General features: G+C 38.8%; 1 protein-coding gene across 1 annotated transcript in view; it reads left to right on the forward strand.

Annotated features, from left to right (window-relative positions):
- The window catches only part of ACAA2 (acetyl-CoA acyltransferase 2), a 43537-nt gene extending 28303 nt beyond the window's left edge, over positions 1–15234 (forward strand). The window contains exons 6-10 of the mRNA XM_067699126.1: positions 824–999; positions 1537–1666; positions 4384–4454; positions 13430–13584; positions 14814–15234. Of these exons, the coding sequence (XP_067555227.1) occupies positions 824–999; positions 1537–1666; positions 4384–4454; positions 13430–13584; positions 14814–14898 (617 nt within the window). The 3' untranslated portion in view covers positions 14899–15234. The remainder of the gene's footprint in view (positions 1–823; positions 1000–1536; positions 1667–4383; positions 4455–13429; positions 13585–14813) is intronic.
- The last annotated feature ends 253 nt before the right edge of the window (positions 15235–15487 follow it).

Below are 15487 nucleotides of genomic sequence, written 5' to 3' on the forward strand. Positions count from 1 at the left end.
TTAGCCTGCTATAAAGTGATATCAAAATTAAGGTCATATTATTCCTGGCTTATTCTATTTCTGAAGCTTTCTATTACTATTGTCCAGTCCACTCAGTGGAGGTGGAAGTAGGTAAGCTGTTTTACTTAGAATTGTGTCAGTAATAGCACGTATAATTTCTTCAGGTTGCCTGTCATTAAATTTCAGTCATAGATTACTTGGTGACATAGACAACTTGGTAACTTTTTTTCTTATTGTGGTAAGAACACTTAACGTGGGATCTATCCTCTTAATAAAATTTTAAGTTTACAATACATTATTGTTGACTGTAGGTGCAGCTTGGTAACTTTTTAATTACTTCATGTCTCACCCAGAGAAGTTAAAAAAGGGCATGAAATCCATTCAGTGCCATTACACCTGTAGGTAACAAACACTAATAGTCTAGCAGTACCTTGTAAAAAAAATCGGAAATTGTAATTTTAAAAAGGTACAGAACGCATCTGCAAGGATGATAGTATATTAAATCCTCCAATAGGCAAGGTAAGTTATGTAAGTAATAAAGGTTTATATTAAAATAGACTGAGATATGCTGAAATATAGGGACTGAAATTAAACTGAAATATTAAATTAAACTGAAATATAGGGACTTCCCTGGCAGTCCAGTGGTTAGGACTCTGTGCTTCCACTGCAAGGGGCACAGGTTCCACACCTGGTTGGGGAACTAAGATCCTGCAAGCTGTGTGGTGCAGCCTAAATTAATAAATTGAAGGGTATATTTGATTTCATTTTTCTGCTTTCTGTTGTTTTTTCCCCTGTCTTATGAATGGTCTTTCTACTATTTCAGCTAATGATGCTGGTTGCTTTAATAATGAGATGGTACCAATTGAGGTGAAGACAAAGAAAGGAAAGCAGACAGTGCAGGTAGATGAACACGCTCGGCCCCAAACAACCCTGGAGCAGTTAAGTAAACTTCCTCCAGTGTTCAAGAAAGAAGGAACCGTCACTGCAGGGAACGCATCGGTAGGTAGCGCCACGGATTCTCTTGAACTCTTCCTGATGTGTTCAATGCAAAATAATCATGCAGTACCTTTTAGATACCTTTCATGCTAGTCTTTGCTTATCTAGCTTAAGCTAGTAGTGTTCATATTCTATTAATTTGGGTTTTCATAGTCCAAAATAAAATATTTTAGCCAGGAGCCCTTATATAATACTTTTCCAATTTCTTAGTCTTTTCAGAATGTTAGAAGGAAATCTACCTGGCTTATTATTTTAGTTTTTCTTCCTCATGTATACAACTCATCAGATTTCTTCTTACATCTACCCACATCTGGTTATAAGCTTTTTCTTGACATTCTTTCCTATTTTCCCTTAGTGAGGTTGTATTCTGTGCCTAAAACAATCTCTTTAACCCAGCAGTGTGCCACTAATGCTACTTGTATCCCAAATTATGGCACTGCTTCCTGTGTATTGCCATAATCCTAATACCACTCCATTAGTTCAAACCTTGATTAACCCTATTCTTTTACCCTCTAGTTAACATCTGTTTTTGTTTCCAAGGGGATTTCTGATGGTGCTGGAGCTGTTATCATAGCTAGTGAAGATGCTGTTAAAAAGCATAACTTCACACCACTGGCAAGAATTGTGGGCTATTTTGTGTCTGGATGTGATCCCGCTATCATGGGTATTGGTAAGTTTGTAGTGAAACAAACTGGTTCTGTTACATTTCTGAAGATAAGGCTTCTTTGGCATTCAGATTCCTGAAACAGTAGCCAAATCAAGGGCACTTGTAGAGAAAAGGAGATTGTTAATCGATCATTTAAACAACTTATCTTTATGAAAAACTGTGCCAGGCATAATAGGAAGATCAAGACCATGTAAACTCCTTCTGGGCAGTAATCGTGTCCCGTTGTCCGCTTAAGATACATAAAATTAACACACGGTAAACAACATAGAAGGATTACGAGGTACTGATAAGACAGAAGAAAACGTGAGATGGAAAAATCATGGGGTGAAATAGAGAAGATACCCCACGGGCTGTTTTACACATGGTCCTTAATATATCTCATTTAATCTTCCCACAACTCTAGTAACTGCTATGTGAGTCTTTTTTTTTCTTTATTACAGTCTTAAAAGCTTACTAGCTTTCAGCTACCCGCTGTCAGCAAAATATAACTTTCATCTTAGAAATGGAAGGTAGCTTGAAAAGTTAAATATCTGTATGTTGGTATGGCATTTGTCATTTTGGTATCTAGGGCAGGGTATCTAGGGTTCCCAACCCCAAATGATGATCAGAATCTACCCATAACCCTACTCCACCCCAAGGTTTTGTTTCAGTAGGTCCAGGGTAGAGCCTAGGAATGTGGGTTTTTTTCAGTGTACCTTGATTGTTTTAATGATCAACCATATTTATTTGATATAGATAAGTAGTTATTTTATAGTTTTCAGTTTAGCTTCATTTAAGAGGTTCTGATACATTTTGACATAGTTAGCGAGAAAATGTAGTTTTTCTTCCTTCTATTTCAGGGCCTGAATATTTGCCCCGTAGTACAATAAATGCCATTGAAATGCCTCTTCAGCCAGGGCAGCTCTTGCTTTATCTGTTATAGGGTTTCATCTGTAGAAAGGATTCCAGTGCTTCAAAAGAAATGAGTTAAAAACCAGCTCAAAGCACTTCTGATGAGACGCTTATAGCCCCCAAAGGTACCCAAGGTTACACAGCTGTTAGTGGTAGGAGCTAGCACTAGGAGTAAAGTGTCCTTTTCCCAACAAGAATGCTCTACCTTCCTGAGTCCCAGTAAATAGCAGAGTGGTATGGAAACAGTCCTTTAAAAATTAGCTTGTGGCCTAGCATATTGTTACAATCGAGTGTAATGATTCTAAGTTAATATGAACACATTTAGCCATGCTGACTGTGGTTATGAAGACATGGAAGTATGTACAATGGTTTTATACCCTCAGCTTTTAGTTCTATGTATCTTTCACCCCTGTAGGATACTTCACCCCCTGACCATGCTGGATAACTGATGCTCTTCTATCGACTACCCATCCCATTTTCATGTCTTAGAGATACAAAAAGAATCTGGAATTAGATTCTGTATTAAATCAGTAGCCAGTATAGAACTGATGCTTTAAATCGAAAAGTGTTAATTGGATGGCCCTGCCAATCAGCAGGCTGTTGTCCAAGAAACTTTTTAACTAGGTGACAAAATTAATTACATTGCATTTAGATTGTGTTTTGCTTTTCTTATAAAGACTGATTTCCCATTTTACCTTAGGTATGTTTGTGAAACTTGATACAGAATATTTGACTCCTTGAATTCAACAAAACACAACCACATATTTTTCTTTTTAGACATTTATGGCAATTTCATTCTCTAAGAACCGACAGAGAAGTAGATAATCATCCCTAGCCAGATTTTTTTTTTTTGGAAAGAAATATCAATTTACTTAAAAATTATGAGCAGTATTAAACTGTCATTAGTGATCATCAGAAATCTGGGAGCTAAAGTTTATTTCAAAAGTTTTTTAAGGTGGATTTGCATTTCTTCAGTGGGGGTTATGTTTTACTTCAAATCTCTGCTTACCATTGGAGTTATAAACGTCTCCTTGCTTCAGATATCTTTTCCCTAAAGTGCCTGGTAGCTTCCTATCTTACTATGCCCATATGGAGATACTACTGCTGTTTCTTGCCTTTTGTCCAAATGGGCCTGAAAATTCAGTGCAGCCACAGTCACTTCTGTACTGGGAATACATATGATTTGTATCCCAGGAGAGCGCTCAGTCTGCCTTACCATTTGGTATTAAGAATGATGTATACACGGGAATTCCCTGGTGCTCCTGTGGTTAGGACTTGGCGCTTTCGCTGCTGTGGCCCCAGTTCAATCCCTGGTTGGGGAACTAAGATCCCACAAGCTGCACAAAGAGGCCAAAATTTTTTTAAAATAAAAACTAAAATAAAAAAACAAACATTAAAAAAAGAGCAAAAAAACACCTATGTGTGTATGTACATAGATGTGTATATAAATTTGTGGAACCAATGAGCTTCGATCTCTCAATATTACCATGAGGGAAATAGGAGTTCATTAATAAAGGAAGACTTTGTAGAAAAAAAAAAGAATGATCTATACAAAACCCCATATGACTCCTTTGGCTGTTTGAACTCTTAAAGTCACTTATGGTAGAACTTTTCATGTTAAGTCTCTCATCTACAACTTGCATAAACAGCTTTTCACCCTGGTCCCATTTCCTGTTTCTTTATTGTCATATCATTTAGTATTGTGTGCTATCAGGGTGGCAAGATTTTCAGCTACTAGCTGTCACTTTATTTCCTCCTTACTTACCTGATTAGTAAAGAAGGAGAAATTTGATACTTATAAGATGAAATTGGGTTTTGTTCTTATATAGGTCCTGTCCCTGCTATCAATGGGGCCCTGAAGAAAACAGGACTAAGTCTTAAGGATATGGATTTGGTAGAAGTAAGTGTTCTACGTTTTTTACAGCACAGATAAACCACCAACTTCTATTGCATAAATGGCTTTAGTTTGATTTTTATAGCTCTTTTTGTTTTAGTACCATTAAACTTTCCAAATGATGTGAATCTAAATAAATATTACTTTCATTACATGCCTGTATTGGCATATAATCAGGCCATACCTGATTAAAATGCCTTAATTAAAATTAAATTAATTAAAAGAGCCTGATTTCTTCTACTAAAGTATAAACTCTTAGAAACTTTTTATGACGTCGTAAGATTCTACTACATTTTAGACTACTAATGTTCCTGTTGAATTGAATTGAATGTTATATAAGGTGGGTGAGAAATAAGTAACTTTACCCTTATTTTATGGATTAAAGTGAAAAAATACAGGTAAAAAATTGACCTAATAGAAAAATCTGATAATAATCTGATCCCAAATCTAAAAGATTCTTGCACTTCTGCCAAGTTCACAACCACCCCCATCCCCCAGACTTACCTTTGGCTTTTACACCATAGTGGGGCTTGATTTGGAATGCACCTATCATAATTTTTGGCATTGGAAACTTAAATTTATTGCAAGAGTGATTTGTTTAATGTTAATTTAAAACAAAGGCATCTTAAATATTTAGTACAATTAAAAGAAAGGATAAAGAAAATGCTTAAAAATGGATTATATACATTCTACATTTGGGGAGTATTTGAAAATTTTAGGTAATTAAGCTACTTGATATTGGGAAATAACTAATATAACAAAGGAAATCTCTCTATTGAAACTGATAGAGAAAGGGCCTTTTCACTCTAGGCACATGTGTGACGTCCTCTGTGGTAATCTCTCACCAAGTAACTGTGGTTTCAGATGAATGGTTTATCCTTAAATCTCTTCTTCCATTCTTTGGTGGTCATAGCTCAGAGCTTCAAAGGGGGCTGCTTAATTACCATATTTGTATTAGCAAATAAGTACCATTAAATTTCTGACTTTAGATTTCACACTTAAAACTCTTGAAATATGTCAGCTCCGCAGAGCTGTTCATCGCCATTTATAGATGTATAAACACTCAAAGACATAGCTCTCAACAACCCTGACATGATTGTCTTTGGGACTTCTGATGATCCTGAGGTCATTTTTCCTAGGTCTTTATTCCTGTCCTGCCCCTTTTCCTGCGTCTTTATTCCTGTCCTGCCCCTATGTTCTTCAGAAGCAATTTTTTTTTTAGATTCCATGTATATGTGTTAGCGTACAGTATTTGTTTTTCTGTTTCTGACTTAATGCACTCTGTATGACAGTCTCTTGGTCCATCCACCTCACTACAAATAACTCAATTTCATTTCTTCTTATGGCTGAGTAATATTCCATTGTATATATGTGCCACATCTTCTTTATCCATTCATCTGTTGCCGGACACTTAGGTTGCTTCCATGTCCTGGCTACTGTAAATAGAGCTGCAGTGAACATTGTGGTACATGACTCTTTTTGAAACATGGTTTTCTCAGGGTATATGCCCAGTAGTGGGATTGCTGGGTCATATACTAGTTCTATTTTTAGTTTTTTAAAGAACCTCCATACTGTTCTCCATAGTGGCAATATCAATTTACATTCCTGCCAACAGAGCAAGAGGGTTCCCTTACCTCCACACACTCTCCAGCATTTATTCTTTGTAGATTTTTTGATGATGGCCATTCTGAGTGGTGTGAGGTGATACCTCATTGTAGTTTTGATTTGCATTTCTCTAATGATTAGTGATGTTGAGCAGTCATGTGTTTGTTGGCAATCTGTATATCTTCTTTGGAGAAAGCTCTATTCAGGTCTTCCGCCCATTTTTAGATTGGGTTGTTTGTTCTTTTGATATTGAGCTGCATAAGCTCCTTGTATATTTTGGAGATTAATCCTTTGTCAGTTGCTTCATCTGCAAAAATTTTCTCCCATTCTGAGGGTTGTCTTTTGGTCTTGTTTATGGTTTCCTTTGCTGTGCAAAAGCTTTTAAGTTTCATTAGGTCCCATTTGTTTATTTTTGTTTTTATTTCCATTTGTCTGGGAGGTGGGTCAAAAAGGATCTTGCTGTGATGTATGTCATAGAATGTTCTGCCTATGTTTTCCTCTGAGAGTTTGATAGTGTCTGGCCTTACATTTAGGTGTTTACTCCATTTTGAGTTTATTTTTGTGTATCGTGTTAGGGAGTGTTCTAATTTCATTCTTTTACATGTAGCTATCCAGTTTTCCCAGCACCACTTATTGAAGAGGCTGTCTTTTCTCCATTGTATATTCTTGCCTCCTTTATCAAAGATAAGGTAACCATATGTGTGTGGATTTATCTCTGGGCTTTCTATCCTGTTCCGTTGATCTATATTTCTGTTTTTGTGCCAGTACCATACTGTCTTGATTACTGTAGCTTTGTAGTATAGTCTGAAGTCAGGAAGCCTGATTCCTCCAACTCCAGTTTTCTTTCTCAAGAATGCTTTGGCTGTTCAGGGTCTTTTGTGTTTCCATACAAATTGTGAAATTTTTCTTCTAGTTCTGTGATGAATGCCATTGGTAGTTTGATAGGGATTGCATTGAATCTGTGAATAGCTTTGGGTACTATAGTCATTTTCACAATGTTGATTCTGCCAATCCAAGAACATGGTATATCTTTCCATCTGTTTGTATCATCTTTAATTTCTTTCAGCAGTGTCTTACAGTTTTCTGCATACAGGTCTTTTGTCTCCTTAGGTAGGTTTATTCCTAGGTATTTTATTCTTTTTGTTGCAATGGTAAATGGGAGTGTTTCCTTAATTTCTTTCTCTTTAAGATTTTTTGGCGTTAGTGTATAGAAATGCAAGAGATTCCTATGCATTAATTTTGTGTGCTGCTACTTTACCAGATTCATTGATTAACTCTAGTAGTTTTCTAGTAGCATCTTTGGGATTCTCTATGTATAGTATCATGACATCAGCAAACAGTGACAGTTTTACTTCTTCTTTTCGATTTGGATTTGTTTTATTTCTTTTTCTTCTCTCATCTCTGTGACTAAAACTTCCAAAACTATGTTGAATTATAGCGGAGTGAGCAACCTTGTCTTGTTCCTGATCTTAGAGGAAATGGTTTCAGTTTCTCACCATTGAGAACGATGTTGGCTGTGGGTTTGTCATATATGACCTTTATTATGTTGAGGTAAGTTCCCTCTATGCCTACTTTCTGGAAGGTTTTTATCATACATGGGTATTGAATTTTGTCTAAAGTTTTTTCTACATTTATTGAGAGGATCATATGATTTTTCTGCTTCAACTTGTTAATATGGTGTATCACATTGATTGATTTGTATATATTGAAGAATCCTTGCATTCCTGGGGTAAACCCCACTTGATCATGGTGTATGATCCTTTTAATGTGCTGTTGGATTCTGTTTGCCAGTATTTTGTTCAGGATTTTTGCATGTATGTTCATCAGTGATACTGGTCTGTAGTTTTATTTTTTTGTAACATCTTTGTCTGTTTTGGTATCAGGGTGATGGTGGCCTCATAGAATAAGTTTGGGAGTGTTCCTCCCTCTGCTATATTTTGGAAGCATTTGAGAAGGATAGGGGTTAGCTCTTCTGTAAATGTTTGATAGAATTCGCCTGTGAAGCCATCTGGTCCTGGGCGTTTGTTTGCTGGAAGATTTTTAATCACAGTTTCAATTTCAGTGCTTGTGATTGGTCTGTTTATATTTTCTATTTCTTCCTGGTTCAGTCTCGGGAGATTGTGCATTTCTAAGAATGTGTCCATTTCTTCCAGGTTGTCCATTTTATTGGCATATAGTTGCTTGTAGTAATCTCTCATGATCCTTGTATTTCTGCAGTGGCAGTTGTTACTTCTCCTTTTTCATTTCTAATTCTATTGACTTGAGTCTTCTTCCTTTTTTCTTGGTGAGTCTGACTAGTGGTTTATCAATTTTGTTTATCTTCTCAAAGAACCAGCGTTTAGTTTTATTGATCTTAGCTATTGTTTCCTTCTTTTCTTTTTCATTTATTTCTGATCTGATCTTTATGATTTCTTTCCTTCTGCTAACTTTGGGGTTTTTTTGTTTTTCTTTCTCTAATTGCTTTAGGTATAAGGTTAGGTTGTTTATTTGAGATGTTTCTTGTTCCTTGAGGTAGGATTGTAGTGCTATAGTTCCCTCTTAGAACTGCTTTTGCTGCATCCCATAGGTTTTAGGTCGTCATGTTTTCATTGTCATTTGTTCCTAGGTATTTTTTGACTTCCTCTGATTTCTTCGGTGATCTCTTGGTTATTTAGTAGTGTATTGTTTAGCCTACATGTGTTTGTATTTTTTACAGATTTTTTCCTGTAATTGATATCTAGTCTCAGCGTTGTGGTTGGAAAAGATACTTGAGGGCTTCCCAGGTGGCACAGTGGTTGAGAGTCTGCCTGCCGATGCAGGGGACACAGGTTCGTGCCCCAGTCCAGGAGGATCCCACATGCCACGGAGCAGCTGGGCCTGTGAGCCATGGCCGCTGAGCCTGCGCATCTGGAGCCTGTGCTCCACAATGGGAGAGGCCACAATAGTGAGAGGCCCGCGTACCGCAAAAAAAAAAACAAAAAAACTCTGAAAGATACTTGATACGATTTCAATTTTCTTAAGTTTACCAAGGCTTTATTTGTGACCCAAGATATGATCTATCCTGGAGAATGTTCCATGAGCACTTGAGAAGAAAGTGTATTCTGTTGTTTTTGGATGGAATGTCCTATAAATATCAATTAAGTCCATCTTGTTTAATGTATCATTTAAAACTTGTGTTTCCTTATTTATTTTCATTTTGGATGATCTGTCTCTTCGTGAAAGTGGGGTGTTAAAGTCCCCTAGTATGATTGTATTACTGTCGATTTCCCCTTTTATGGCTGTTAGCATTTGCCTTAAGTATTGAGGTGCTCCTATGTTGGGTGCATAAATATTTACAATTGTTATATCTTCTTCTTGGATTGATCCCTTGATCATTATGTAGTGTCCTTCTTTGTCTCTTGTAATAGAGTTTATTTTAAAGTCTATTTTGCCTGACATGAAGATTGCTACTGCAGCTTTCTTTTGATTTCCATTTGCATGTAATATCTTTTTCCATCCCTTCACTTTCAGTCTGTATGTGTCCCTAGGTCTAAAGTGGGTCTCTTGTAGACACCAAATATACAGGTCTTGGTTTTGTATCCATTCAGCCAATCTATGTCTTTTGGTTGGAGCATTTAATCCATTTACATTTAAGGTAATTATCGATATGTGTGTTCCTATTACCATTTTCTTAATTACTTTGGGTTTGTTATTGTAGGTCTTTTCCTTCTCTTGTGTTTCCTGCCTAGAGAAGTTCCTTAAGGATTTGTTGTAGAGCTGGTTTGATGTTGCCAAATTCTCTTAGCTTTTGCTTGTCTGTAAAGGTTTAAATTTCTCCATCGAATCTGAATGAGATCATTGCTGGGTAGAGTAATCTTGGTTGTAGGTTTTTCCCTTTCATCACTTTAAATATGTCCTGCCCCTCCCTTGTGGCTTGCAGAGGTTCTGCTGAAAGATCAGATGTTAATCTTATGGGGATTCTCTTGAATGTTATTTGTTCCTTTTCCCTTGCTGCTTTTAATATTTTTTCTTTGTATTTAATTTTTGTTTGTTAGTTGATTGATATGTGTCTTGGTGTGTTTCTCCTTGGATTTATCCTGTATGGGACTCTCTGTGCTTCTGGACTTGATTGACTATTTCCTTTCCCACATTAGGGAAGTTTTCAACTATAATCTCTTCAAATATTTTCTCAGTCCCTTTCTTTTTCTCTCCTTCTTCTGGAACCCCTATAATTTGAATGTTGGTGTGTTTAATGTTATCCTAGAGGTCTCTGAGACTGTCCTCAATTCTTTTCATTCTTTTTTGTTTATTCTGCCCTGAGGCAGTTATTTCCACTATTTTATCTTCCAGGTCACTTATCCATTCTTCTGCCTCAGTTATTCTGCTATTGATTCCTTCTAGAGAATTTTTAATTTCATTTATTGTGTTCTTCATCATTGTTTGTTTGCTCTTTAGTTCTTCTAGGTCCTTGTTAAACATTTCTTGTATTTTCTCCATTCTATTTCCAAGATTTTAGATCGTCTTTACTATCATTACTCTGAATTCTTTTTCAGGTAGACTGCCTATTTTCTCTTCATTTCTTTGGCGTGGTGGGTTTTTACTTTGCTCCTTCACCTGCTGCATATTTCTCTGTCTTCGCATTTTGCTTATTTTACTGTGTTTTGGGGTCTCCTTTTCATAGGCTGCAGGTTCTTAGTTCCCGTTGTTTTTGGTGTCTGCCCCCAGTGGCTAACGTTGGTTCAGCGGGTTGTGTAGGCTTCCTGGTGGAGGGGACTGGTGCCTTTGTTCTGGTGGATGAGGCTCGATCTTGTCTTTCTGGTGGGCAGGACGCGTCTGGTGGTGTGTTTTGGGGTGTCTGTGGACTTATGATTTTAGGCAGCCTCTCTGCTAATGGGCAGGGTTTTGTTCCTCTCTTGCTAGCTGTTTGGCCTAGTGTGTCCAGCACTCTAGCTTGCTGGTCGTTGAGTGGAGCTGGGTCTTAACATTGAGATGGAGATCTCTGGGAGAGCTTTTGCCGTTTGATATTACATGGAGCTGGGAGGTCTCTGGTGGCCCAATGTCCTGAACTCGGCTCTCCCACCTCAGAGGCTCAGACGTGACGCCCGGCTGGAGCACCAAGACTCTGTCAGCCACCCAGCTCAGAAGAAAATGGAGGAAAAAAAGAAAGAAAGAGAACGAGAGAGAGAGAGAGAGAGAGAGAGAGAGAGAGAGAGAAAGAGAGAGAGAGAAAGAAAGGAATAACGAAAGAAAGAAAGAATACAATAAAATAAAATTTTTTTAATTATTAAAAATAAAAAAATTTAAAAGTAGTTTAAAAAGAAACAGAGAGCAACCAAACCAAAAAACAAATCCACCAATGATAACAAGCGCTAAAAACTATACAAAACAAACAAAATGGACAGACAGAAAGAACCCTAGGACAAATGGTAGAAGCAAAGCTATACAGACAAAATCACACAAAGGAGCATATACATACACACTAACACAAGGAAAAAAAGGAAAAAAATATATATTTAAAAAAAAGGAAAAGAGCAACCCAATCAATAAGCAAATCTCCAAATGGTAATGTGCTCTAAATACTAAACTAAGATAAACATAAAACCAGAAACAAATTAGATGCAGAAAGCAAACCCCCAAGTCTACAGTTGATCCCAAAGTACACCGCCTCAATTTTGGGATGTTTCGTTGTCTATTCAGGTATTCCATAGATGAAGCGTACATCAATTTAATTGTGGAGATTTAATCTGCTGCTCCTGAGGCTGCTGGGATAGACTTCCCTTTCTCTTCTTTGTTCGCACAGCTCCCAGGGTTCAGCTTTGGATTTGGCCCCACCTCTGCGTGTAGGTCACCTGAGGGCATCTGTTCCCCGCCCAGACAGGACGGGGTTAACCTAGCAACTGATTAGGGGGCTCTGGCTCACTGAGGCCAAGGGAAGGGAGGGGTACAGAATGCGGGGCGAGCCTGCAGTGGCAGAGGCCAGCATGACATTGTCATAGCCTGAGGCACGACCTGTGTTCTCCTGGAGACGTTGTCCCTGGATCACAGGACCCTGGGAGTGGCAGGCTGCACAGGCTCCCAGGTGGGGAGGTGTGTAGAGTGACCCGTGCTTTCACACAGGCTTCTTCGTGGCTGCAGCAGCAGCCTTAGCATCTCATGCCCGTCTCTGCAGTCCACGCTGATAGCCACGGCTCATGCCCATCTCTGGAGCTTGTTTAGGCGGTGCTCTGAATCCCCTCTCCTCGCACACCCTGAAACAATGCTCTCTTGCCTCTTAGGCAGTTCCAGACATTTTCCTGGACTCCCTCCCATCTAGCTGTGGCGCACTAGCCCCCTTCAGGCTGTGTTCACGCAGCCAACCCCAGTCCTCTCCCTGGGATCTGACCTCTGAAGCCTGAGCCTCAGCTCCCAGCCACCACCCGTCCCGGTGGGTGAGCAGACAAGCCTCTCAGGCTGGTGAGAGCTGGTCAGTACCGATCCTCTGTGCGGGAATCTCTCCGCTTTGCCCTCTGCACCCCTGTTGCTGTGCTCTCCTCCGTGGCTCTGAAGCTTCCCCTCCGCCACCCCCTGTCTCCACCAGTGAAGGGGCTTCCTAGTGTGTGGAAACTTTTGCTCCTTCACAGCTCCCTCCCAGAGGTGCAGGTCCCATCCCTATTCTTTTGTCTCTGTTTTTTCTTTTTGCTTTTACCCTACCCAGTACATGGGGATTTTCTTGCCTTTTGGGAGGTCTGAGGTCTTCTGCCAGCGTTCAGTGGGTGTTCTGTAGGAGCTGTTCCACATGTAGATGTATCTTTGATGTATTTGTGGAGATGAAGGTGAGCTCCACGTCTTACTCTTCCGCCATCTTGAAGCTGTCCCCCCCGACGGTTTATTCTTTATTGTCTATCAGTTTCTTGGAAGTGTGGCTAGTAGTACTGAGTAGTAGTAATAATAATAGCAACTATTTATTGAATACTTGCTTGTGTCAGATAATACACTAAACACTTAATACCCATGATTTCACTTAACCTTAACAATAACTCTTAAGATGATACGACAGTCACATTTTACCACTGAAGAAATTTGAGTGTCAAGAGAGTTTAAAGAACATCCATATAGCCAAGATTTGAACTGTCCATCTAGCTGGAGAACCTGTGGGCTTTCTACAGTATCCTACTGCCTCTAGTCCAGTATCCGTTTATAGTATCACTGAGGATTTCTTTTCTCTAAGGGATATATTACACTTCAAGTATCACTTAGTAAATATACCCGTTTTCAAACCTGTTATCTTTACAAAGAATGATTGAAGATAAATTAAAATAACCTTGCAATGTAATTTAAGTAGGAAAAAAAACAGGATGATTAGCCATTGACAGGACTGGACAGTTCTCAGAAATAAGTTTGTGAATAAGCATTTTTATTAGTGTTTTGATTGTTTTAAGGTGAATGAAGCTTTTGCTCCCCAGTACTTGGCAGTTGAAAAGAGTTTGGATCTTGACCGAAGTAAAACCAACGTGAATGGAGGGGCCATTGCTTTGGGTCACCCATTAGGGGGATCTGGATCAAGGATTACTGCACACCTGGTTCATGAATTAAGGTACGTGCTAGAAATTGTTGCTTTTCAGATTTGCCATCTTTTGTGTAAAGGCACGAATTTGGGTTTCCCCAGAACAATCCAACATTTTTCATTCTTCTTCGTACCGCCTCGCACTACTTCTCACCAGGAACAGGTTATTTGGAGACCCCTTTTTCAGTAGACCTTATAGATGACTCAGTTGACTTGTTGGTGCCTCTGCTCTTGGGATGCTCGCTCTTACTCACATTCGCAGTGCAGCCACTCAGCACATGTTCACTGAGGGCCTAGTGTACATCTGGCCCCATCCCTGGTGCTGGTGCAGAGCAGCGAGCCCGTGATGAGGCCCTGGTTCTCATAGCACTTGCATTCTAGTGCCAGTTATAGGACTGAGACACAATTATTTAAGAAAACAAAATACTGATCTAGGTGCTGTCATTCAAGAAACCTAAGCAAACTGACAATTTGGGTCTGAGCTAAGTTTTTCCTTCATTGTTTCCAGGGTTCCAGGAGGAGCCTTCTGTGTGTTTGATACTTTTCAGTTTTAATGGAAGAGCTCCTCCTTCTGTACTGTGTAATTTGGATCATTTTGCTCTGTTAGTAGGGAAATTGCAAACAAAACCAAATATGTCAGGGCAGAAAATCACTCTGCCCCCCTGGGAAGTTAAGGTAAATGGGACTCCTGTTTCACTTAATGATTGAGATGAAATGAGTGATTGATGTGCACAAAAAATAATTCCTTGATGGTTTCTCAAGGTTATTCTATCAGGACTGAAGAATTAGAGCAGATGGTACTTTAAAGGTGTCTGATTTTTATGAAAGGGACATGAAATGTTTCTAAATTATCTGACCTTTCATATGGATGAACTTCAGTAATTATACTTATTCTAAGGTTCATAAAAATCTAAAACAAATAAACCAAAGGGACTGAGTATTTACTCCCCCTTCTTCAACTTCCAGTTTATCCCAATTACCTCCTGTCGTCACTCCTTCCTCACAGCAGCCTAAGCTTTTATATTTGTTTCAGCCTCCCTCTTCTTTGTTACTACTTTTTTTTAAAAAATAAGACTATCCAGCTTTCCAAATTCTTTCTCCTCTTTTCTTCAATATTGAGGACTGGAAAAAAGATTGAGCTGATGAGCTGAACAAGAATGAATAATGCAAATGTGACCATTATAAATACTATTTACTTAATTATCTAATTCTGTCCATTCTTTATTCAAGTAGATTTCAGCCACTGCTTTCTTTCTTAGGCGTCGGGGTGGAAAATACGCTGTAGGATCGGCCTGCATTGGAGGGGGCCAAGGAATTGCGGTCATCATTGAGAACACAGCTTGAGGAGAGCAGGGAGCCTGCCCTCGTCCACGCTCACATGACTTGGCCAGGCCACAGTACGCCAGGTGACCTTCAGCGAAGCTGTGAAGGTCATGCCATGCCCTGCACTGAGAGTGATTGAGTTTGGTCAAGGAATGGTGAGGCAAAGATGCATTTATCATGAACAAGAGCCCATGCCAGAATAAATTCTCTCAAATTTGTACCAAATATGCTGCATTTCTGAACTAAAATCCAACTATAGAAGGCCTTAAACGGAATTGTATCCTTGCCAAATAACCACCGCTTATGTCTTAGATAATATGATTGCAGGGAAATTGAATAAATTCTGCCTTAACTTCAGCTAATCCTTTCCTATCGTTTCTTGTATTTTTCTAAATTTTTAATTGACGTAAAATACACATAACATGAAAGTTACCATCTTAATGATTTTTAAACCTATAGTTCAGTGGCATTAAATACATTCACATTGTTATGCAACCATCACCACAATGCATCTCCAGAATTCTTTTCATCTTGGAGAACTGAAACTCTACACCCATTAAACAACTCCCCATTCCTCCCTCTCTGCAGCCCTTGGCAACCACCTTCTGCT

Source organism: Pseudorca crassidens, chromosome 12 (genome assembly GCF_039906515.1).
Source record: "Pseudorca crassidens isolate mPseCra1 chromosome 12, mPseCra1.hap1, whole genome shotgun sequence".
Lineage (NCBI taxonomy): Eukaryota > Metazoa > Chordata > Mammalia > Artiodactyla > Delphinidae > Pseudorca > Pseudorca crassidens.